The 26,181-nt window shown below is 34.8% G+C and overlaps 1 protein-coding gene across 6 annotated transcripts in view; it reads right to left on the bottom strand.

Annotated features, from left to right (window-relative positions):
- The window catches only part of LRRIQ1 (leucine rich repeats and IQ motif containing 1), a 258,148-nt gene that overhangs the window by 103,133 nt on the left and 128,834 nt on the right, over positions 1–26,181 (bottom strand). For all 6 annotated transcript variants that reach the window (XM_058308513.2, XM_058308508.2, XM_058308506.2 and 3 more), the window contains 4 exons: positions 4,220–4,309; positions 3,354–3,475; positions 2,728–2,823; positions 2,375–2,457 (listed from right to left, as the gene is read on the bottom strand). In XM_058308513.2, the coding sequence (XP_058164496.1) occupies positions 2,375–2,457; positions 2,728–2,823; positions 3,354–3,475; positions 4,220–4,309 (391 nt within the window). The remainder of the gene's footprint in view (positions 1–2,374; positions 2,458–2,727; positions 2,824–3,353; positions 3,476–4,219; positions 4,310–26,181) is intronic.

The raw sequence follows: 26,181 nt of genomic DNA, 5'->3' as shown, positions 1-26,181 counted from the left end.
CTTGTTTTGAATGTTTCTAAGCATTCTAACAGAATGCTAATCTGTTATGAAAGGGAGTGAGGGAAAAGAGTGAGGACAGTTTAAATCTCATCCCTAAATTCTGCATTCCCCCCTTCAAATTTTAAAGAAAAAATTGGTTTGATTTCTTCAATCTAATATTATTTTGATGAAACAAGATATAATAAAAGTTTAACAGAGATACAAAAACCTCGTACAGTAATAAGAGTACAATTTGCTTTATAATAATGTAATTAGAGTAAAAATTCCCATAAGAATTATATAATTGCCATTTAGGATTTTACCTAACAGGTCATGCTATATGACCCCTGTCAAAATAAGATGTAACAGGATAGCTGGGTGATTTTTTTTTCGTTTGTTACCCATCATGTCCCCTTGTGACTGATAAAAGGAGGTTTAATTTTTGCCTGATAATAAATATGCCTAATCTTTGGCCTCCAAAGAGATGTTTTTCATATGAGAATATATTCCTTATTGAATCCTTTGCTAAAACATATTATTTACCATGATGATTTATCAAAAATGTACCCAGCCCACAAAAACAAAATCCCTCAGTTGCAAGAACTGTCAAGAGAGACCTATATATCCCCAGAGACAGATTCATATGGGGAGTCTGACAAGATAAACTTCCCCCAGCCTTCACTACCAGGGGCTACTGCAAAAACCATATATATCTAAACCAGTAGATCTAACAAAACTTCTTGTACATAAGTAAGTAATAATTATTTGTCGAACCTTGACCGAATCAGTTCTTAAACCACTTCTGATAAATGAACTTACCCCAGGAGTTTCAGAAACTTTTATTTTTCTCATAACAAATATTCAGAGAACGTTTATTGATATCCTTGAAGATGAGTAGAAACAAACATCAAAGGAATGAAAAAGTTTATCAACGTACTCTGATTTACTGTACAGGAGTCCACATTCCCAGGGCTGAAATTGAGTCTCACAATTGTGAAGGGTTGGGAGTTATTTCGTTGGGTATCCATTGCATGGCATTCAGGACACAGAATCCTGTTGCACTTAATAGGAGTTTATAAAGCAACCAAGAGTGCAGGAGCACAGAATAGGCTGAAAAACAGCGATTATTTATATTTTCTTTAAAAATGCTTCAATGTTCAATATTTTAAACCTGATAAACTTTTAGTAAATGACAAAAATGTTATCTCAAAAACTATCTTTTTATTTTAAAAGATAGAAGTAAGGTACCATTAATACAACACCAAAAAGGAAAGTTGAACATGTCTGAATATAAAAATCAATCAGTGATTTATCAAAGGCTAGTAAGTGATGTCCCAACAAATACATATTCCTTGGAAATTGATTATGTTGGCTATTTTTATTTCTATTTTTTAAGATAAGATATGGTTCTTAATAATCCTGCTACTGAAATAAGTAATCGTTAAAAAAAATAAAAATCAATAGAGATAAAAATGAATTTTCCAGATACTTCTTTGATGCATATCAGCTGGAACTGCAGGATAAATATAGATCCCTTGCTTTTCTCAGGAGTAATGGCACTTTTATGGAAATATTTCACTGACAACAAAATCTTTATAAAAGAAACTGAGTTAAGGAAATTCAAAAGAGTAAAAAAAGTCATGTTACTTTATTGAGCTCATGAATTCATGAGAATATATTTATAAGCATATAAGTAAATTGTGGTTATACGCAAAATGCAAATAATTTTAATAGTTTTTATTAGAGATTTAAAATCATAATTACCTTTTATTTCTTGCCCTGAAACCTATAAACTACCATACCAATTAACTAATTATACTAAAATTATTAGAGGTAACCAAAAAAAGACAATTGATTTGAAGAGAAGTCTGGCAAGTGAGATGGAAGAAAAGAAGCCTTTGAACATTTCCCAAATTCTGCAAAATCGTAAAAGGCATAAATTGTGCTCCTTCTCCAAGGTGAAAAGTTGTGAAGTCTTTACAGCTAATATCCATGGAACTGATAAATTTATAATAAATGGCTTGAACAATCAAACAATTAAAAAACATGCAATGGAATAAGCACATGAAGCAGATGATATTTGAATCAACACTCTAAAATGAAACAGGATAGAAACAAATTATAACATAATTCTCAATGCACAATAAAGACAATAACAAATAGCAAAGAAGATAAGAGGGGAGAAGTGAAAATAGCAAGTAAGAGTGTAACAAATCACTTAATGTAGAAACATAATTTTCCTAAGCACTATAAATATTTTTTCTCAGCCATTATCATAGACACATTCATATCTGAGCAATCATTTCTGTTCCTATTAAATTTGGAAAGTATTTTACAATAATTTATCTCCAATACCATACAAATGGTTATTAATTCAAGAGCATTGATTACCCACCTAAATTTTTCTTTAATTTCTTTGATTTCATTTTCTGAGCTCTCTTTAGCATTTGCTGAGCAGTAGAAATATCCTTAAAGCCCCTATGAAAAGATTAAATTTAATAAAGGTAAAACCAATACCCAGAATATTTTAGATATGTATATAAATATAAATATATATGTGAATTTTATCAAATAATTAAAATAATAAAATAAATTTGTATTCCCCATTTAAGAAATTATAATTTAATCAGATGTACAGTTTCATAAAAATTGATAAAGGGATTCTTAAAATCTTGAAAAGTATCTACCTTGTACATTTACCGGTCTCTCAATTTCTTAATTTTCTTTAGTGTAAATTAGACCACATACCATTCTTCTGAAATTTTTTCTTCTTTTTCTGATTTTAGCAAACTTTTTCTACTGGTCTTTGATTCAGGTGTCCAGGATAAACTTCTATTCTCTGGTCTGGTGACAGAAAATAACCACTTTTAAGTGAAGCAACACAAGCATATCAATATTATTTAAAATGCCAAGTTGTTTATGTTGTCTCAACCTTGGATATAACATCCATTTCAGTTACAGAAAAGCCTTTATCTTGAAAAGTAATAAAAGTCTGCCATTAATTTAAAATGTTTACATTTTCAATTACAAGAAACATATTTCAATCCTTTTGCAGAAGGAAATGTAGCACTGAAATTTTTGTTATGATCCTTTTTTGCCTATAATGCAGTATTTAAAGGTTCACTTGTTTACAATAATCAATTATTTTACTTCACTGACACTTAGAATTTGCTCTAAAGTTGCTTTAATTCACCAACCTTTCACATTTTCTTACACTAAAAACGCCAACATTTTGATATTTTTCAACACTAAATATTCTTCCATCTTCTGAATAGGTAAGTTCACACATATTTTAAACATTTTACCACTTTTATAATGAATGTAATGTTCTTACCATTCATGGATAGAGCATCCAAAAGACTGATTTACCTTACCTGTTATCTAATTGCATGTGTTCAAGTGAGAACATGTTTTCTTTTTCATTGCATAGCCATGCTTGAGCTGGATGACTTGGTAAATTATGTGAAGTATCACTGTATTTCAAAGTTCCAGGGTACTTATCAGAAAGAAAATGTTAATTAATAAATATAAAGAAAATATAATAAAGTATCATTATATTTCAAAGTTCCAGAGTACTTATCAGAAAGAAAATGTAAATTAATAAGTATAAAGAAAATCTTAAAATTTTAGTTTGTATGTATACATTTAGATGTATATTATCTACTAGCCTCCTAAAGGGATACTCATTAAAAAAATTAAAAATTGTAGTATTGAAATTTATGGAATAAATGAATAATGCCCTTTGTTGTAGTAGCAAGGGATATGCTCTTTAGCATAGTTTGCATATACAAAATGATTTATTGCAAAGATCTAAAAAATATTAGAAAACAAGAACTTCAAAGATTATCAAATAAATAACAGAAATTGCAGTTCATTGACCTCTGACTGAGAATCTTCAGCTGTTACCCTCCTAATGCATATTTTTGTATTTTTAAAGTCCTGTCAACCAGTGATTTTAGTTGACTGCCAAATATGCAGCTGAAGCACATCATTTCTTTTTTTTTTTTTTGCTACTGTGAAATAAAGTGTTGAAAGAAATCCAAAATAAAGAAAAAAGTTAGAAGCAAATGAAAGAAAAGCTACATGAAAAATTACATCTGGGGATGAGGAGGAAGTCAGAGGTTTCTAAAAGTAATTGTGTTTTTCAAGTCAATAAATTGTAATATTAATCACTGTAGCAGAGCATAACCTTAAGAAATGAGCAAAGATTGAGCACTAAGAAGTTTCCATGACATGTTACCTTTGGCCAGTGCAGTTGGGTCGGCAGAAGCAGTGCTTGTGAAGCGAAGCAGGCAGGATCTGGAGCTAGCCATTCTTTTTCTAAGGCAGCCTGAAAAATATTAACATTAAGATGTACACAATTTAGTTTGTGAAACTTTGAGTATATTTTAAATTGTCCTATATTACTACAAACCTTAAGAAAGCATATCAGAATTATTATTTACAGGAAAATTCGCTACTTGCAATTGTGAGGTATTATGCATCTCTGATGCAAATGTACTAAAAATGGGATAAGACTTTCTATCTCCAAGTCTTGGATTAAGCAAGAACTCAAGAGTAGATTGCGTGACTCCTTGTTCAATAAAACTATTTGATAAATAAGACTCTTAGCCAACTCTTGATAGAATAGAAAGAAGTCATCTTTCAGCTTTCTATAATGAAAATTATATTTCCCATAAACCTTATTATTGAAAGTTTATGGTATTTTAATATATATTAGATAGTATAATATTTTTCTATAAGCACTGTCTAAAGATGGCTATTATTTTTTTCACAAAATTTCTAAAAAGGAAATATATTTTGGCAATAAGTCCAACAATATAAAGAACATGTAAGGAACAATATAAGGAAGATGTTTCCTGATATCAAGTTCTCTATTTATTTCAACCGTTTCAATGACTAAAATATATATTTAAATTTTTATTTTGAAATTACCTATTTTAAATTCTCTCTATAAGTTAAAATATCTTTCATCTTTTTATGGAATTTTCTAATTTATTTTATTCTTCTATATTGGAACTATACTAGTTAAACTGGTGTTGTGTAATTTAGAATATAATTCTTTAAATTTTATTTGCTTGGACAATCTAGCATGGCCTATGATAAATTTCTGTGGTTCTATGGTTCTAAATTTACTTTTGAAACTTTATGGGGAGAAAAAGATGATCATAGAGTATCAGTGTTTTTAAAAAGGTTCTAAAATGATCAAACATTTATGATTTAAAAATTAGAATGATTATATTCTGAGGTAATGCAATTTCAATTAATACAATTTCAGTTTTTCTTGACAGCCTTGTAAGTGATTATTTGGAAAGGCAGCACTGAGACATCCTGACCACAGCTACCAGTGAAATGACAGGCTTTTACTTTAAGCATTTAGTCTTCGTGAATCTAATAAAACTTGAATATCTATGTATGTGTAACAGTTCAGCTGTTAGGCAGGAACACTGTCATATTCCTTCTAGGTAAGAATTACCTTGAAAAATATTCAAAAGAGAAAAAACATACCATTGAATGGAAAATATTAATTATAAGGAATTTAAAAGACAAAGTTTCAAATGAGTAATTATAATAATTTATAATGTGCATTAGAAGTATTTTAGCTTAGAAGACAATCAGTCTGTAGTCTAAGAATTGCTATATTATGCAAAATTGTGAACAGGATTCAGGGCTCAGGTTTTTTAATTCTTTTTTTGTGTGTAACAAATAGTAGAAAATCCATATCTATCCCAGGCTCATGGAAAATTAAGTTTTATAACCTATCATCAAATCAGTATTCTTATTCTGGTGAAAATTGCTAAAATGAAGAGAAGATGTAAAGATGTGAAGGAAACAATATCACAAAAGGTAATATGCCATCTGAGAAGTGGCTGTAGAAAAGGATCAGTGTTGCCAGGCAAGGAACCTGGCTTAAACTGATTTTTATAGACACAGACAACATTATTATTATTATTATTTCTTTAAACTCCTGCCAGATCACATCTTTTATATTCTCTGAGGATTCCAGCTGTTTTCTTTCTGCAGCAGGACAACGTCCCACAAATCACATAACCTCTTTGCCAGATCATACAGATGTTGATGGAGGTCTTTTCCTTGGAATGGCTACATAACATTTAGATACTTTATGCCTTTAAATAGAAAACTAAAAGTGTAGACACATTTTTTTAAAAACTGGTTTTAATTGGTTTTGAATATAAGGTGACAAATTTTATAGGATTCCAGAACAATTTTTAACTACTATCTCTTAGAAATTTTGAGAAGCATATAGGAGAGACTTAATATAAAATGTTAAAGATATCATTAGTAATTATACAATCCCAACCAAAAATTTACCAGTACTACTGATTTATATGAACTCAAGCTTATTAATATCAAGTATATTTGACAGTATCTAGAACGTTGAGGTAAAAATCTAAAAATGTCAGAAGGAATTGGCTAAGAGTTATAAATATACCACAGTTTTAAAAAATGTATATATCATGCTTACCACTGGACATTTAGACAAATTTCAGTTATGGCTCAAGAAAACTTTCTGTTCATATTTTCTTTAACTTGTAACTCAGAATCTGAAGGCTTTTGGTTTCTGTTTTAACTAGTATCAAATTTGCTTGTACATTAAAGCTGAATTTGAACTTGGATAAATTTGTAAGCATGTGTTCAATGTTGAACATTTGATTAGATACACATATATTTGGTCTTTGCTCAGAGAAATCATTCAACTATAATCTAACTTTGAGGGCCTAGAAGGTTATTAGAAAGAGGAGTTGCAAATAATATGCATGTTTATGTGTGTTGGTGTATGCATAATTTTCATACCACCTAAACCCTCTTCTTTATCCTCAATGCAAAAGCACAACTGCTTATATTGTTGGAGATGACTGTTACATGCTATGCCTGCCTCTTTTCAGTGAACCAAATACATCACTTTTCTTTAGTCTTTTACTTTTTCTGTATTCAGGTTTCACTTGGCTATTTCACCACTATGTACTGTACTCTGTATTATCTGTAATGTTAATTTGAATAGGCATTGAAGAGTGAAAGTTGCCCAGCTTAATACATTTTGTCCCTTTCTCAAAAATTATTCCTGTAAATTTTACTGAATAGTCAAATTCTAAGTCACAGGGTTAAGACAAAAAAACAAACCCACATTTGGTTGTTCTGGTTTGTTATATTTTTGGAACAATATTAGCTTTTATCACCTTTTCTGGGTTTAGGAAATCATAAGAGAATTTACTTATTTAAATTCAAAGATAACTCTATTGGTTATTTATATGCTGACTTTTAAACAACTTAAGTAAAAGAGAAAGCAAAATCTGGTAAATAAATCAATGAATAAAAATATCAACCAAAACTTACTTTGTAATTTAAAAGGTACATAATAAAAGTGCCAGTGTAGATCACGATGCCTCATTAGACTTAGCATACCTACTAATTTAGATTTTTATTATTTTTTTAAAGTACAATTCAAATATTTTTTATTATATAAATAATGTTTTATTTATTTTTTTAATGTTACATTAAAAAATATGAGGTCCCCATATACCCCCCACCCCTCTCACCCCACTCCTCTCTCCCATAACAACAACCATTTTATGAAAAAAAACGGAAAAACTTGCCATCAAGGGAAACTGAGACCTAGACTTATTTAAAACTGCGGATAAAATTCTTTAAAAAAGATTATGCACTGTGGACTCTTTAAGCCCTGAGACAATGTCTTATTCTTCAATATTTCAGGAGTTATTATGATAGGTATATAATAGGTGCTTAAGGTTAGAAGACAATTTTCCATGGGTCTCTCACATTTCTGCAAGTCTTGAGATAGCTTTTCTCCAGAACCTTTTGAGGGATGCGTCTATAGCTAATACCCTTGGAAGATACAGTGTTTCCCTCTTGAGCAGCAGCAGCATCCTATCCAGACTAATGGGTACTGGGGACGCCTGTTCAACTGGAGGAGTATAGACAGGATTACAGTGGGAAGGAAGATAAAGTGAATTTGTGGGTAGAAACTTGTATGCTAATTAAGTATCCTGTTGTTATTGCTTCCACACCTGAGTGTAAAATAGAAATTGGTGTGTTATATGCTTTATTTTCTTATCCCATAAGCATCAGAAAAGAGTGTCCCAATAGGGGAAGAGCTACAGGTAGAAAAGTTCCAGAGGGACGAAATCTCCTGTCATTTGCCACCATGATTTAGTGTGAGCACTACCACCCTCTGATGCCCAAAGTTTTCACAACATATATGACATCCTGGTTGGTTTGGCAAGTGAAAATATATCTCAATTTTTAAAATGTGAATTATATCTCAAGTTTTTAAAAAAGTCTTAGTCTCAATTGCCCCGACTACAGTGTTATCACACCCCTGTAAGCAGAAGTGACCAAAAAACTGGACAAAATTCAGGGGATTGCTATTCAGGAAAAGTTTTTTGGGACTATGGGAGGATTGACAAAGCTAAGTTCCTAGAGTAGCCAAGGAAATACTCTTCAGCCCTTCTCCACTGTAAATGAGGCTCACCACCTTATTGGGACTCTGGGTACTGGAGGCAATACAAGTCTCTGTGACTGATAATTTTGCCAATTGGAAACTCTTAACAGGAGAGGCAGTCTCCATGTGAAGGTCCCTTTGGTTTTGTAGTCTCCCTGACACAGAGACCAGGTATGTTCCTTTTGAAACAGTTATTAGCTTGATACTTGACTCCTGTAGAAACTGAATTGATCCATGGAGATCTTGTGACTCCCTGGCCTGGTATTCCCATTTTTGGGTGGGTCAACTTAAACTCCATGTCTAACAAGCTATAAAGGTCCCAGAGAAGACTTGCTTGTCAAATGGAAATGGTATTTGCAAAAACTTAGCTTTTCTAACCCCAGTAGCATCTGAGCTTTACATGAAAAAGTGGCTGCTATCCCTCTGGTGGAAACTTTATCCCTGCTTCATTGCCTGGGGTGCCCTCAATTTATTCCAGTATCCCCAAGAGTCCTGACCTGTTTCAGGATGTTTCAGCTAACCCTAAGCCTGACTGACACTTGAACTGTTGCCAAGGGCCTAGCAATTTGGTATGTTACATGAAAAACTAAAGACCTGGCAGATAAAAGACAGCCTCTTTGGGGACTCCAATGTTGGAAACAAATTGAGGCTGCTTTTAGAACTGTCTTGGTTACTCATATGGATGCACATGGTAATGGCCCATTCTCTGATGAGAACACTTGGAATCAAGTCACTGATTGGATCCAACTCTATGTTTCTGATGCCAAGGATATCAGTGCATGCCAGAATTGTGACTCCTACAAAATTTACCCATTTTTCATCGGGTGGACGAGGTCACATCACAAAGATATTTATCCTTGCCTGCTCCTGGTAAACTGACTACATCACCCCTTCAACCTATTGCCACTGCTGTCACCTTTTCAGATTATCAATCAGCTGCCTTCAGTCATACCATTTGGCCCTTTAACGGTCTCCACCATTTTTCTGTTTTCTGGATTATTTGCAGTCTGACAAATGAGCTAGTAGTCTTATTGTGCTTCCCTAATATGTCCACATGCCTCAGTAAGTTAGTTTGTTCACTGAATGTGGCCGTCCCCAAAAAGGGATCATCCCCTCACAATTCCTAGGTAAAAAATAGGACAAAAGAGGTGAAGAGTGATATAGACTTATTTTGATATATCAAGTCTGTCCTGATCATTTATAGAAATGGTGCAGATTTCTTTCCCTTAGCAGCTACTCCCAGGCCAATATGACTGACATATCCTCAGGGTGCAGCCTGGCCAAAAGAGGGGTAAGAGGAAGCAGTCAAACTAAATCCTGGTAAATATTTTTAAAAACTGCCCTTGCTCCTCTTTCACTTGGTCCTTACATACAAAAAAGTCTAGGCATGAATAGAGGATAAGAAGAATGGAGAATATAGCAAGTGGAATGGGACATCATGATTTTGTGGTGGTGAAGGGAAGACAATAACCCATTACCTGGGGAAGGAACTGCTGGGGAAGTCAAAGAAATACTCAGCAGACATCTCCCAGCCTTTGCCTAGTGTGTGCCCTTTTTTATTGTGTGCTGATGTTTCAATATGTTTCCATTCCAGAACCCAGGGAAATGTTAGGTCTAACAAACCTGCCTGAATGTACCTTAAACTGGAAACCAGGTCAAGCAGCCCCAATTGCTTGCCAGAGCAGGATCTTTGCACGAAGTTTGCTTGATGCCTGCTTTTTCCTCAGTAGTAGGGTCCTTTCCTCTTGGAGGGTATAAATATCATGCCCTCAGGTAGCAAAGGCTCATCTCTTCTATCTGAAACAAAGAGGTGCATGTGCAGGGAGCTGCCATCGACACACCCTGACTGAAGCAGTTGCCCATTCCCCGGGAGATCTGCTCTGCTCTTTTGGACACTTCTTGTTGTGTAATAAAGTGATCATTTCCTGAAAGTCTCTGTTGTAAGGGAGTCTGTGTTCCCATGACACACTGTCAACAATTCACACCATAAGAACATGTTAGACCATGAAAGATATGGGGGTGGGAGGAAGTTTAATGGTCTTTTTTCTTTCAGAATTTCCCCTGAAGTACTCTTTCACAAGGAAAATGCCCCTGTATGATTCTCCCAAACTGCTTCATGTACCTTAAATATAACTGACTGCTGGGTCTGCCATCCCCTGACAGATAGTTCTGATGGAAGGTTTAGTAGTTATTCTCTTTAACTTTAATAAGTAGCCTATGGAGAGATCAGTGAATGGTCCCATGTCCAACTTTCTCCATAAAAAATACACTTCTGATGCCTTCCTCAGTCCCACTCACAATCATTCCTTTGAGAAGACAAATACCATCTTGAAGGTGTTGTAGTTGTAACAGACATTTAAGGGTTTGAGTAAATACTACTAGGGCATTGGAAGGCATTAAGGTCAACCTCAATTCACTGGCCCAAGGTTGTTATAGGTGATAGACTTGCTCTAGACATTTTCCTTGTGGACCAAGGACATGTCTGTGTAATTTTTATACATCCACCTATTACCTAAAATCATGCCTTAAGCCTAATGGGAAATTCAAAACCAAAATTTAAGGAGACTACCACCTGGATTTCTAAGGTAATCTATGATGATTGATGTAATGTGTCTAAATGGTTTGGTCTAGGATCCTGGGGGGTTTGGAAGAGGTTAATGCTGCAGGTTGATCTCATTTTGCTGCTTATAGTACAGTGGGTAGCAATCATAATTAAATTAATCATGAAACAGTTCTAATGGATTTTACTCCAGCCCCTATTGATCAGACCAGCCAGAGTAGATACTGCAGAGATATACTCATGAGAAAATTTGCAATGTAAAAACAAAGATGGATATAGCTGAAAGACAGTTCTCCATGGGTCTCTCACATTTTTCATGACTTGTGATAGCTTTTGTTCTGCATTGCCCATTGAAGGATATTCATATGGGTAAAAGACATGGAAGACAGAGATACTATTTCAGCATTTCCTTCCTGGACAAAGGTCAAATTTGTTTGCTATTGAGTATAATAGATATAATGACTTCCTCTGGAGTACAGGACAGGAATGTTTGCTAGAATATTTTTATGAGATTCTTGGGCTCAGAGATTCTTGATACACATCTGCTATGTGCACAGCATCCACCTGAGCAACTCAACATTGCCCTAGTGGATCTTGGAGGGCAAAGGAAACTGTTGTGAACATGAAGCAACTGCTGTGACAAATAATAAATTCTTTTGCTTCTGACCCAGGAATCTTGGCAGCTTAACTTGTTAGCTTGCAGTGCAGGATAAAATCTCAGATGCCTCAGAGTTCTTGACACTTGATAAATAATTCTTTTATTAGATAAACTTTACTTAATAAAAATAAAACAAAGTGAATCTTGGTTATTAATATGCCCATGATTAACCATTTGTAAGTGCAATTACATTTCAGAGACATAACAAATAAATGCAACAAAAATTTTAATGATGCAGGTTTTGAAGTGGAGGATGGGCAGAGTCTGAAAGAAGGAAAGAGTTCTTACATGCTCTTGCTATTGCATCAGCAAAACAAAACAAAACAAAAACAACAACAAAAGATTACAGACTGGCGGAGGACTTGGTCCAGTGGTTAGGCGTCCGTCTACCACATGGGAGGTCTGCGGTTCAAACCGCGTAGGGGAGCCCCACACGCAAGGAGTGCGCCCTGTAAGGAGAGCGGCCCAGCACGAAAATGCAGCCTGCCCAGGAATGGTGCCATATACACGGAGAGCTGACGCAACAAGATGCACAACAAAAAGAAACACAGATTCCTGGACCGCTGACAACAGAAGTGGACAAAGACGACGTAGTAAATAGACACAGAGAACAGACAACCAGGGTGAGTGGGGGGAGGGGAGAGAAATAAATAAATAAATAAATAAATAAATAAATAAATAAATAAATAAATCTTTGGAAAAAAAAGATTACTGACTGGAGACTGTCTAATTCATCTAGAAAATTTTATATTTATTTCTCTTACAGCAATTGAAATTTACTTATTTATCCAAATATATTTCTGTCATCTGCTAAGCTTGTGGCCATGTTATATCTGTCCATATACCTATCCAAGTCATGGCATCTGCTATACTGCAAACAGTCAATATTTTTTATTGAAAATGAAAAAATAAATAAGTTGGAATAAATGTGTATGATTATATTACTATATGCCTTAAAAATCCATAGGAGTATGAACTTAATCCAAAAACAAATGGGAACAATTTTAATCATGTAATTAAGTGATTAAAGGGAAATCTGGTCACACCAAGCTTTTACCTGTACACAGGACAATTTGACAGAGGGAAAAAGAAAAAGGGACACCCTGGTAATTTGTTTGCATTATCTGAAATTTTAAGAGTATCTTAAAATAAAGTGGTGGCAATGGAAAAAGGAAAAAAAGGTCAAAGGAAAACAAAATAACCATAGCTTCCTAATTGGTACTTAGCTTTAATTCCTAGTCCCCCTAAATTATAATCTCTGAATGGCAAAGACAGCCATTTATTTAAAATTTAAATGCTAACATTTAACAACTTTGATCAAAATCCAATTTAAAATAAAATAAAGTGCCTTTCATTATATTCTAGGCCTAATATGGACTGATCCCTGATTATTTCTCTCTTTCTTCCCTTCTTTCTGGCTCTTCTCCTCTATTATTACTCAGCTCTACCTATTGTAAACTCTCTGTTCCTTTAATATTCTAAGAATATACTTATTTCAAGGCTTGCTTTACACTTATCTCAAAATAGTCTTACTCTATGACTTATTCCATCACTTCCTTTACAGATCTCTGCTCAAATGGTTATACCTTCCCTGACCACTAAATCTTATACCTACACAAACTGATATGCTTTATCCCTTAAACTTGCTTATTTTTATAGTAACTTTCAATATCTTACAGCACACTATATACTCATATATATATTTAGCTACTGTCTGTATGCACAGAAATCTTAACTATTTTATTCACTATGCTAGGAAGAGTCATTAGAACTGGCTTCATGGCTTCATCTTAAATGAAAAAATTCATTTATAAGCTTTCACTTCTGGCCATGATGATATAGCTGGAATTAGAATTAAGAGCCAACAAGGAATATCTATAAACATTAGATTAATAAATGAACTGAAAGTACTCAAGGTCAATCAAAGCAGCCAGGGCTTAAAGGGCTAAGATCCCATGAAATAGAGCTTTATGCTGATGTGAGTCTTATATTTCTCTGCACATTTTCCCTGAGACATTTCTCAACTATATTTACAGATAAGATAAACCAAGAAGAAATCTGAGGCCTGCATGCAGCAATTTCACTGGGATAAAGAGATCAAAGGTGAAGTTCATGGATACCAAGTCAGTTAGGATTTGTAAAACCAAGATCTCAGAGAGGAGAGAACCCCAGAAATACAAGCTCAAAATCATGTTCGCAATTTCTCTTCAGTGTGCTTGCCAGTTCCAAGCAGTACATGTGTAGTTGAAATGTCTAGAAACAAAGTACATAGCAAGATCTTGGGTGCTAAAGAGCGAAGCAGAATTTTTTTCAGTCACACAGTGTTATGGAAAAAGGGATTGGAGTTCAGGGACCAATTTGATGAAGAAAGCCTGGTAAATAATCCAGGCTTTCAGATGAGACACCAAATGGGCTCACCCATAAGAGAAACAAGAAACAGATCCACCATATGGGCTCACCCATAAGAGAAACAAGAAACAGATCCACCATATTAAAGCTTGAAAACAAACTTCAAAAGGATCAAAGTAGCCTGCCTTTACCCTGTCTGCCTGCTAGAATAAAATTAAATTTCTTAGAGAAAGATAACATCTTCCAGGACCTTTATACTTTTTATATATATAATGTCTGGTATTTTATCAGAGATTAAAAGTCAAGAAAGAGGACAACCTGACTAAAAACCCAGTGACAAATAATCAACATAAATAAAACTACAAGTGATCCAGATATTACAATTTACTGAGAAGGTTTTGAAAACACATTACTTGATATGTTCAAGAAAATATAGTAAAAAGATATAAAAATTTGACAGAGAATTGAAATTCATAAAAGAATCAAATGGAAATTCTAGAACTGAAAAATAGAATAATTGAAATAATTAACTCATTATGTTAATAGAACTTTAGATAGAGCAGAAGAACAATTGAGCTACAACATTTGTCAATATGAAAAACTCAGATTAAAACAAAGAAAAATAAAGGAAAAATTCAGAAAAGAGTTTGAAAAATACATGGAGAAATGGTGAAAATTTCTAACCCATGTGTTTGTGGAATGTTCATCAAAGGAAAGACATGAGGAAGAATCAATATTTCAAATAACTGGCCAAGAAACTCCATAAACTGATAAAAGATAGCAACCACAGATTTAATAATTTTGTATTATTTGTATTTGTATTTCCCCTATGTGGGTTAATATAAGTAAAATCATACTTAGGCTGAAAACCAAAGTCAAAGAGAAACACATTAAAAGTAGCCGGGATGTGGGCAATATTATCAGAGTAAAAAAGATATGGCAGACTTTTCAACCAAAACTATGGAAGTCAGAAACCAATAGAACACCACCTTTAAAGCATTGAAAGCTTACCTAGAATTCTATACTAAGAAAGATAACCTTTGAAATTTAAAATAAAATAAAGAGATTTTCAGTCAATAAAGCATTGATCTGAACTAAAATATTAAAGAGAGTCCTTCAGGCAAAAGGAAAAAGAGCCCAGATGGAAGTATGTTAATGCATGAAATAATGAAGTGTATAGAGAAGTGTGACCACTAACTAAAAAGCATACAAAGGGGAAGAAAAGAACAGCAGCATATTTGAATCATGCCAAAGAAGGAAAGAAAGGGACATAGAACAGATAAGAAAAAGAGAAAGATGGTAGATATAAATATTTATTATACTCTTAATTATAATAAATTTCATAGTTTAAATACTCTATTAAAAAGAAAATAATAATCAGAATGAAATATAAACAAAATTTACATGCTGTTATAAGAAACACACTTTAAATAGAAAAGCACAGTAATGGTGGAAATGGATAGAAAAGTTATATTATGAAAATAGTCAAAAGAAGGCTGTTATAGATAAGAAAATGTCAGAGGAAGGAGAATTCTAGACATTTAGCAAAATTATAATTAAAGAGAGAGATTTATTATGATGACAGTGTCAATGATAAAATGATAAAACACACCTAAATGGGTATATACTTAATAACATAACCTTAAAGTGTGAGTTAAAAATTGACAGAACTAAAAGGTGACTCAGAAAATTCAAAGTCATAGTTTTTCTCAGAAAATGACAGAATACCAAGAAAAACAAAACAAAAAAAACCACTAATGATAGGTAAGATTTTAACAAACACATGGTTTTATTTTACTACAGGCTGTCAATGCAAAATACCAGAGAAGAGTTGGCTTTTATAATGAGAATTTATTAGGGTACAAGCTTACAATTCTGAAGTTGTGAAAATGTACAGATCAAGGCTTCACCAGAGATGCTGTCTCACCAAATGTTGTTTGCTGGCAATCCTGGACTCCTGCCACGTGGCAAAGCAAAATGACGGCCAGTCTTTCTGGCTCACTTTCTCCCTGAGCTCAGCTGTATGTGACCAAGCATGTGGCTCATCTATGCCCTCTCCTGTGGGCTTTGTTGCTTCAGCTTTGGCTCCTCCACTGATTTCAGCCTCTGCCTTGTTTGAACTAATCAGGGTTTCTCTGTCTTTCTATAGCTGCAGACAATCCTGGAGTCCTCTGTCACATAGTAGGGTAAACTGGCAGCGTTTCCTCTTCTCTTTCCTCTGTTTATATAAGACCCAGTAAAGGAGTAAGGTCCATTTTGGATCCCATAATCTAATCAAAGGACTTAACCAAAGTGATCTAAGAAAAAGAACCCACATAAATAGGTTTATGTGCACAGGAATGGGCTAGCTTAAGAATAAAATTTACTGGGGTCCATAAAAGACTCAAACCAGCATACATACTAAGCTTGAAGTTATTGAAATTTAATTAATAATATATATAACATTTGTAGAATGCCTATTCCTTTCCAGTGCACATGGAATTTTCCCCCAAATGGAATAAATATCTTGAGATAAACTGTTAAGCAAATAACATAACAAACCATTTCAGAAAAAAGAAACAGTGTAAAGAATTGAATCATGTCCCCCACAAATACAGGTTCAAGTCCTAACCACTTGTCCTGTGGGTATGAACCTATTTGTAAATAGGACTTTTGAAGATGTTATTAGTTAAGATGTAGCCAGACTAAACAAGAGTGAGCCTTAATTCAATATGTTTTAAGTCCTTATAAGTAAAGAATATTGGACACAGAAGTGGAAGTTAGAGACAGGTATTGCAAGGTAATTGAGGTAGAAATGAAGCCAGTACTTGAATGCTACAGATTCCAGGAGAAAGCATGGCCTGGTGATACACTGATTTTGGACTTCTAGCCTGCAAAGCATGAGACTATTAATTCCTGTTGTTAAAGCAAACCAAGTTGTGGGATTTGTCATGGTAACCTTGGGAAGCTAAGACAAGTAGAAACACTTTGTAACAAAATATAACCCTGAGGCCAAAACCTGAAGAGAGAAGATTACAGGAAAGAAAATCACAGGCCCAATCTCTTCTTTAACATAAATTCAATAATTATAAACAAAATATGGAATATATTTACATATAAAAAAGATAATGTGTTACAGCTAAGTTGGTTGATTCTAGAAAGAAAAATATTATCTAACATTTAAAATCTATGTTAGATGCACGGGAAACGGACTTGGCCCGGTGGTTAGGGCGTCCGTCTACCACATGGGAGGTCCGCAGTTCAAACCCCGGGCCTCCTTGACCCGTGTGGAGCTGGCCCATGCGCAGCGCTGATGCGCGCAAGGAGTGCCGTGCCACGCAAGGGTGTCCCCCGCGTGGGGGAGCCCCACGCGCAAGGAGTGCGCCCGAGAGGAAAGCCGCCCAGCGTGAAAAGAAAGTGCAGCCTGCCCAGGAATGGCGCCGCCCACACTTCCCGTGCCGCTGACGACAACAGAAGCGGACAAAGAAACAAGATGCAGCAAATAGACACCAAGAACAGACAACCAGGGGAGGGGGGGAAATTAAATAAATAAATAAATCTTTAAAAAATAAATAAATAAATAAAAAATAAAATCTATGTTAGATGCAGAAAATGAATTTGATATAAGTCAAATCACATAGAGAATCATCATCATATAACCATAAAATAACCTCGTGCCAAGGTAGGAAGGTAGTAAGAAAGTTAAATCTGTAGATTTTAAATTCCATAATTTAACTTTCTATAAGAAGTTAAAATCTACAGATTTTCTATAAGAAATCTCAGGAAACAGCTTACTTAGAAAGATTTCACTTTGATACCAGCAACTAGAAAAGGATACCTGTAGACACTACCTCTATGCAACATTATACTGGAAGTAGTATTTAAGACAATAAGGTAAGGAAAATAAATAACAGGCATAAGGATTGGACAAAAAAATTATAATTTTTATCAGATGACATTCTATGTACAGATACAATACCAAAAAGTTCTGACAGACAACCTTATTAGAATTAATCAGTGATTTCAGTAAAGTGTTTGAATAAGATCAATATACAAAAATAGTCTGTATTTATATATATGCCAATTTAGAATAACATTTGAAAACATCAAATACCTAGGAATAAATCTAAGCAAAAAAACCCCAAAGGTACAAAAACTGCTATGAAGAAAACTCCAAAGCATTAGGGAGAGAAATTTTAAATGGATTAAAGAAATGGTGGGTATTCTATGTTCATTTGGAAAATACAATATTCTAAAGATATTAGTTATCTCAAATTGATTTATGTAACCATTGCAATCCCAGGGAAAATGCTAATGTTTATTGCAGAGATTGATAGGGTATTTCTAAAATCAATATAGAAAGAAAAAGTCAATAGAGACAAATTCAGTGTGGAAGAGTAGGAAAAAGAAATGAAGTTCTCATAAGACTATAAATCAAGACTTATTATAATGCTACAGTAACCAATACAGTGCTGAGAGGATACCATCAATAAAAATTGATACATTGATACATGTAGAGAACACGTGTAAACAGTTACTTAAATTTCAGTAAAGTTCCTCCCGCAATTCGGTGTGAAAAGAACTGTCTTTAAAATAAATGGTTCTGGAAATTCATTTGCAGGTGGGGGGAAATCTGACACTTTCCTCATATTATACACAGAAATTATTCATAGAATTAAATATTAAAAGTTAAGATAATAGAGTTTCTAGAATATCTTAATGATATTAGATAATATCTTAATGACCATGGAGTAGGCAAAGATTTCTTATATAAATCACAAAAATTAATTTATTTTTAAATTTAAAATTAGAAACTTCCTGTTCATGAACAATTTATATGGATCATTAAGAAAAAGATGGACAACCCAGTTGAAAAATGAACAAAACATTTGAACAAGAACATTGCAAAAGTGTATATCTAAATGGTCATAAAGCATATGATAAGGTAGTGAACATGATGAGGGAATTGAAAAATAGAACAATAAGATACCATAACAAACTTACAAGAAGGCAGGGTGGGAAGTGGAGAGACATGAAAACAGTGTTGTGAGGATAGAGCACAGGTGACACTCTCATATTCTGCTGATGGGACTGTAAATTGAACAATCCTTTGGTATAGTGTTGGCCACCATCTGCTAAATGTAGTTATAACTTATGACCCAACAATTATATTTCCACCAGGAATGGGTGAAAATGTGCATCAAAAAGACATGTACAAGAATGATAGCAGGTGTGGGGGGGTATATGGGAACCTCTTATGTTTTTTAACGTAACTTTTTCTGCGATCTATTTATCTCTAAAAAAAAAGACAATTAAAAAATGCTACTAAAAAAAAAAGATATGTACAAGAATATTCACAGCATCTTCAGTCTTAATGGGCAGTATTAGCAATAACCCAAAGTCCGTCAACAGTAGAAAGTATTTTAAAAGGTAGTATATTCATATAATACAATACTATATAGCAATTAAAAAGAATTAATTATGGCTACACTCAAAAAATGGATAAATCTCGGGAAAATAATATATTGTGGAAGCTAGACAAAAAGGATACGCTCATTTTTATTTTTATGAAGTTCAGTGTGGGCAAAATGATAATGGGAGTCTGAATAGTGGAAGAGAATATGAGGAAGTCTGTGATGTTTATGTTCTATACTTTGATCTGGGTAGTGACTGTGTGGATGCATATATTTTTTAAAAATCACAGAACTGTATGCTTAAGATATGTACACCTTTACTGAACATTGTATGTTATGTTATAGAAAATTTTTAAAAAGAAATAAAGAATATGCATTAAATGAGTAGAAATACTGAGAGTTTTATTTTGTCTTTTCCAATTTGGCTGTCTTTTCTTTCTTTTTCATGCCTAATTATTCTTGTCAGAACTTTTAACACAATGTCACATAACAGTAGTGATAGTGGGCATCGTGTCTTGTTTCTGATCTTTGAGGGAAAGCTTTCAACCTCTCCCCACTGAGAACAATGTTGGCTGTGGGATTTTTATATATGCCCTTTATTATGTTAAGGAACTTTGCTTCTATACATATCTTTTGAAGTGCTTTTATCAAGAGAGGATGCTGGATTTTGTCGAATGCATTTTTTTTGCACCAATAGAGGTGATCAAGTGTTTTTTTATCCTTCAATTTGTTAATGCGGTGTATTACATTAATTGATTTTCTTTGTTGAATCACTCTTGCGTACCAGGGATAAAGCTGTCTTGATCATGGTGCATAATTCTTTTTAATGTGCTGTTGGATTTGATATGCAAGTATTTTGTTGAAAATCTTTGCATCTATGTTCATTAGGGAGATTGGTCTGTAATTTTCTTTTGTTGTAGAATCTTTATCTGGCTTTACAATTAGAGTGATATTGGCTCCATGAAATATATGGGATAACTTTCCCTCCTTTTCAATTTTTTTTGAAGAGTTTAAACAATTAAACTTAATTGTTATTAAGTCTTCTCAAAATGTTTGGTAGAATTCACCTGTGAAGCCATTTGGTCCTGGACTTATTTTGTTGGAAGATTTTTGATGGCTATTTCAATCTCTTTGCTTGTAATTGGTTTGTTTAGTTTCTGTATTTCTTGTAGAGTCAATGTAGGTTGTGCATTTCTAGGAATGTGTTCATTTCATCTAGGTCATCTAATTTGTTGCCATGCAGTTTCTCATAATATCCTCTTATGATCCTTTTTCATCTCTGTGTGGTCAGTTGTAGTGCCCCCCATTCATGATTTTATTTGCATCTTCTCTCTCTTTTTTTTCTTTGTTAGTCTAGCTAAGGCTTTGTCAATTTTATTGATCTTCTAAAAGAACCAACTTACAGTTTTGTTGATTTTCTCTTTTTTTTGTTCTCAATTTCATTTATTTTCACTCTAATCTTTGTTATTTCTTTCTTTCTGTTTGCTTTGGGATTGGTTTGCTGTTTTTTTTTTTGTCTTTATTTATTTTTTTAATATTACATTAAAAAAATATGAGATCCCCATATATCCCCCACCCCCCTCACCCCACTCCTCCCCCCATAACAACAATCTTCTCCATCATCATGAGACATTCATTGCATTTGGTGAATAAGTCTCTGAGCACTGCTGCACCTCATGGTCAATGGTCTACATCATAGCCCACACTCTCCCACATTCCACCCAGTGCATCATGGGAGAACATACAATGTCCGTTATTTGTCCCTGCAGCACCATGCAGGACAACTCCAAGTCCCAAAAATGCCCCCACATCTTATCTTTTCCTCCCACTCCCTACTCCCAGCAGCCACCATGCCCACTTTCTCCACACCAATACCACATTTTCTTCGATTACTAATCACAATAGTTCATGAATAGATTATCAGTAAATCCACTCTAATCCATACTCTATTCCTCCATCCTGTGGACCTTAGAATGGTTGTGTCCACTCCACATCCATATCAAGAGGGGGCTTAGATTCCAGATGGAGGCTGGATGTAAATCTCTTGCTTTCAGTTGCAAACAGTCTTGGCTCCCTGGTATGGTGGTTGACCTTCTTCACCTCCATGTTAGCTGAGTGGGGAAAGTCCAATAAACCAGAGTGTAGGAGTTGCAAGTCTGTTGAGGCTCAGGGCCTGGCTATCACATGGTCAGTCCAGAGATTCAGGTCCCCTGGGTATACATTAAACCCCAGCACCAACTACAGTTCCAGTATAAGTAAAAGGAGAGACTTGTGGACAAAGATCACATCTAAGTCCAGCTCCATTGCACAGAAACACAAACTCCAAAGTAGGACCAACTGAGATGGCACTGAACTCCATCTGCCATGACCATAGAACCTGTGGGTCTCTGCAGCCCTCAGGAGAACCAATACCTGGGGTTGTATCTACTTTAGCTGTCTCTGGGACTCTGCTCAGGTGTGCATAAGGGCAACCCTTCTGATAACCTCCTGGCTCTTTTTGGAGACTCATAGCCATATTAACTCATTTGTCCTTTCCATTTCCCCCTTTTCTTCAGGTTAAATAGTTTCAGTTAGGCCTTGGATTTTAGCTCTTTCTCCTTTTTAAATATGGGGATTTAGGGCTATAAACCTCCCTCTTAGCAATGCCTTTGTTGTATCCAATAAGTTTTGATAAATTGTGTTCTCATTCTCATCTGTCTTGAGATATCTACTACCTTCACTTGCAATTTCTTCTTTGATCCACTGATTATGGGTCAAAACACTGTGCTGTTTAGTCTCCATATATTTGTGAATTTTCCTGTCCCATCTATTACTGATTTCCTGTTTCATTCCATTATGATCAAAGAAAGCTATTGGTATAATTTCAATCTTCTTAAATTTATTGAGAGCTGTTTTGTGACCCAGCATGTGGTCTATACTGTAAGCAGCTTCATGAGCACTTGGGTAGAATGTATAAATGCTGATTTGGGGTGCGATGTTCTGTATAGTATGTCAGGTCAGTTTATTTATCATAAGTTCAAGTTCTGTTTCCTTGTTGAACTACTGTCTAGTTTTTTTATCTATTGATGTGAATGGTATGTTTCAAATCTGCTGTTGTATGCTTCTATTGCAGTTTGAGGCTCACTTTTTATGCCTTTAATTCCTGTAATCTCTGTTATCTTCTATCCAAGATTTCAGATTTTTCTTTATGCTCACCCAGTGTCTTCTTAATGTCTTTTATTTCTTTAGTCATGTTGTATTCCAACTCCATGATGTGATTTAGGAGATTTGAATGAACGTCATTGATTAGTTGTTACAAGTCCTGTGTCTCATCTGGAGCTTTGATTTGTTCCTTGCCTGAGTTATAGCTTCCTTTTTCTTAGTATGGCTTATAATTTTTTTTTTTTTTTTTGCTGATGTTTGAACATCTGATTATTATGCTGAGTTTACTCTGATGCTCAGGATCTCTCTCTTGCCTACGGATTTACTGTTAAGTAGCTGTGTGCTACCACTGTTCTTTGAGCCTTGGTTCAATTTGCTCTAGATATTTAGGATTGCCCCATTTAAAATGCTCAAAACAGGACTAAGGACCCAGTAATGGGGTGCACAACACTTTTCAAGGGCCTTGAAGAGGGGGGGAAGTAAAGGCATCTGACTGCCTTATCTATCTATCTATCTATCTATCTATCTATCTATCTATCTATCTATCTATCTATTTATTACATTTCCTTTCTTTTTGTTCACTTTTCTGATCAATCACCTGACAGTGCTCTTTGGCATATTTCTCAGCCAGACCCAAGATGCTAGGGGGCAATGCATTCACTGTAAATCTGCAGGCGTATAGTGCAGAAGCAAAGTCTTCATGGTGGGCCAAGCCTCACAAGCAAACTTTCTCAGAATCTGTTCTCCTTCCTTGGCCTTCCACACCCTCCCTCACTCTATGTCCTCAGTAACCAGCCTAGGGCTATAGGAGGATGTTTGAGAAGGCAAATTATTTTTAGCTCCTTGCTTCTTTCAGGGCAAACAATGTCTTGGTTCCACTCAGCTTAGCAGTGTGTGATCCCCTCAATGCAGTAGACCGAGTTTGCTGGCCAAAATCTGAATTTGATGTAGATTGTGCCCCTCCCTCCCTCCTCTCTTGGGAAGAGGGCTCTGCAACCCCCTTAGTTGACAGATGACATGATACTATATTTTAAAAAGTTATTAGAGCTAATAAATGTTATTTATTAGTTACAAAGTTATTAGAGCTAATGAATGAGTTCAGCAAAGTGGCATGACACAAGATCAACACAAAAATAAGTAGTGTTTCTATACACTAGTGATGAGCAAACTGATGAGGAAATCAAGAAAAAAAAGTCCATTTACAATAGCAACAAAAAAAGTCAAATATCTAGGAATTAATTTAACCAGTAATGTAAAGGAGCTGTATTGAGAAAACTATAAAAACTGCTAAAAGACATCACAAAAGACCTAAACAAATGGAAGGACATTCCATGTTCATGGGCTGGAAGGCTAAACATGATGAGGATGTCAATTCTACCCAAACTGATTTACATATTCAACACAATGTAATTCAAATTTTCGACAGCTCACTTTCAGAAATAGAAAAGTCAATCACCAAATTTACTTGGAAGGGAAAGGGGTATTGGATAGCCAAAAACATCCTATAGAAGAAGAGCAAATTTGGAGGACTCACACTTTCTAATCTTGAAGTGTATTATAAAGCTATAGGGGTCAAAACAGCATGGTATTGGCATAAGGACAGATACATTGATCAATAGACTTGAACTGAGAGTTCAGAAATATACCCTCACCTCCATGGTAAACTCTATTTTTGATAAGCCTACCAAGTCTACCTTTCTGGGACAGAACAGTCTCTTCAACAAATGTTGATGAGAAAACTGATCCACAAACCAAAAGAAAAGAGGACCCCTTATCTTACTCGCTATATAAGAATCAACTCAAAATCAATCAGAGACCTAAACATAGAAGTGACGATGATAAAACTCCTAGAAGATAACATAGGGAAACATCTAGAAGACCTTGTAGTAGTACAAGTGACAAAAAGAAAAAAAATAGATAGGATCTCAAAATGAACACTTCTGTACCTCAAAGGACTTTATGAAAAAAAGAAAAAGTCAATCTAGGGGATTGTGGGAAGATGGTGTCGGATTAGGCAGGCAGTGCTCAACTCTCTTGCAAAAACAATGGAGACAGAGTCATAAGCTGTCCAAGGGAGCTGCTTTGGGGGTCAGTAGACAGGATAGTGCTTCACAGTCCCAGAAGGGTGAGAGGCAGAGAGGCAAGGAACCAGAAACAAAAAGATGTGAGTTATCAAATCCACACCATGGATGATAAGGGGTCCCCTCTTCCACCATCAAGATATCAAGGTGGGATGAAACTACTGGCTCACTGCACCTGACAGAGAGGGAAACAGACACCCTCCTCCCTGTCAGCTATTATAAGGGAAAAGGGAGTGAGTGGGGGTTGAGGGGCTTTTCTTCAGTGCATTCTGCCAGCAGAGCCTGCTTTGAATACTAGCTCTGACCAGACCAAAACACAGAAAACCCAGAGAACACCTCCATGGAAAAGTGCACCAATGAGCACCAGCTGTCGGCTGGTCTTGAAATTGCACGGATTAAAAACAGATTTGGGGTCTCTGTACTCTAACCCCTGGGAGAAAATGTGTACTCCATTAGTGAGTCCCTGGCATAAGTTGGGCAAATTTAAAGATTTAGAATAAGTTGAATCAAATATTAAAGAAGATCTGGGGAAAAAATAAAAAACAATAGGCAAGAGAGAGAATTGGCCATGAGAGCAAATTCAATATATTCAGATGTCTAGAAACCAACAAAAATTTACAAGCCATACTAGGAAACAGAAAGACATGGCCTAGCCAAAGGAACAAACCAAATATCCTGAAGAGACACAGGATTTAAGACAATTAACCAGTGATAATCACACAACTCTCTTGAGTCAATTTAAAGAATTGAAAGAAAATATGACTAAAGAGATAAAGGATGTTAAGAAGACTCTCGGTAATACTAAGAAGCCTCTGGGTAAGCATAAAGAACAATTTGAAAGCCTGCAAAGAAAAGTAACAGACCTTATATGATGAATGAGATTAAAAATACATTAGAGGCACATAAGGGCAGATTTGAAATGCTTGAAGATAGAATTAGTCATTTAAAAGACAGAATATCTGAGCTTGAAAAGACAGAATAGAAAGAAGAGAATGGAAAAAATGGAACAGGATCTCAGGGAATTGAATGACAATGTGAAATACATAAACATATGCATTATCAGTATCCCAGAAGAAGAAAAGGATGGAAAGGGGGCAGAAAGAATATTTGAGGAAATATGAGCAAGAACTTCCCAACCCTTATGAAAGAAATAAATATCAATATCCAAGAAGAACAAAGCACACCCAACAGAAGAAATGTGAATAGATCTACCTGAGCAACTATATTCAGAATGACAAACATTAGAGATAAAGGGAGGATTCTGAAAGCAGCAAGAGAAAAGCAAAGCATCACATACAAGAGAAACTCACTAAAATTAAGTGCTGATCGCTCATCAGAAACCATGGAGGAGAGAAGAAAGAGGTATGATGTATTTAAGGTACAGAAAGAGAAAAACTGCCATCCATGAACTCTGTATCTGGCAAAGCTGTCCTTTAAAAATGAGGGTGAGTTCAAAGTCTTCAGACAAACCAAAACTGATAGAATATGCTACCAAAAGACCAGAATTACAAGAGATGTTAAAGGGAGTGCTGCAGCCT

The sequence above is a fragment of the Dasypus novemcinctus genome, chromosome 12 (assembly GCF_030445035.2).
Source record: "Dasypus novemcinctus isolate mDasNov1 chromosome 12, mDasNov1.1.hap2, whole genome shotgun sequence".
NCBI lineage: Eukaryota > Metazoa > Chordata > Mammalia > Cingulata > Dasypodidae > Dasypus > Dasypus novemcinctus.
Note: the sequence above shows the minus strand (reverse complement) of the source record. Positions and strands in the feature narration are given on the sequence as shown.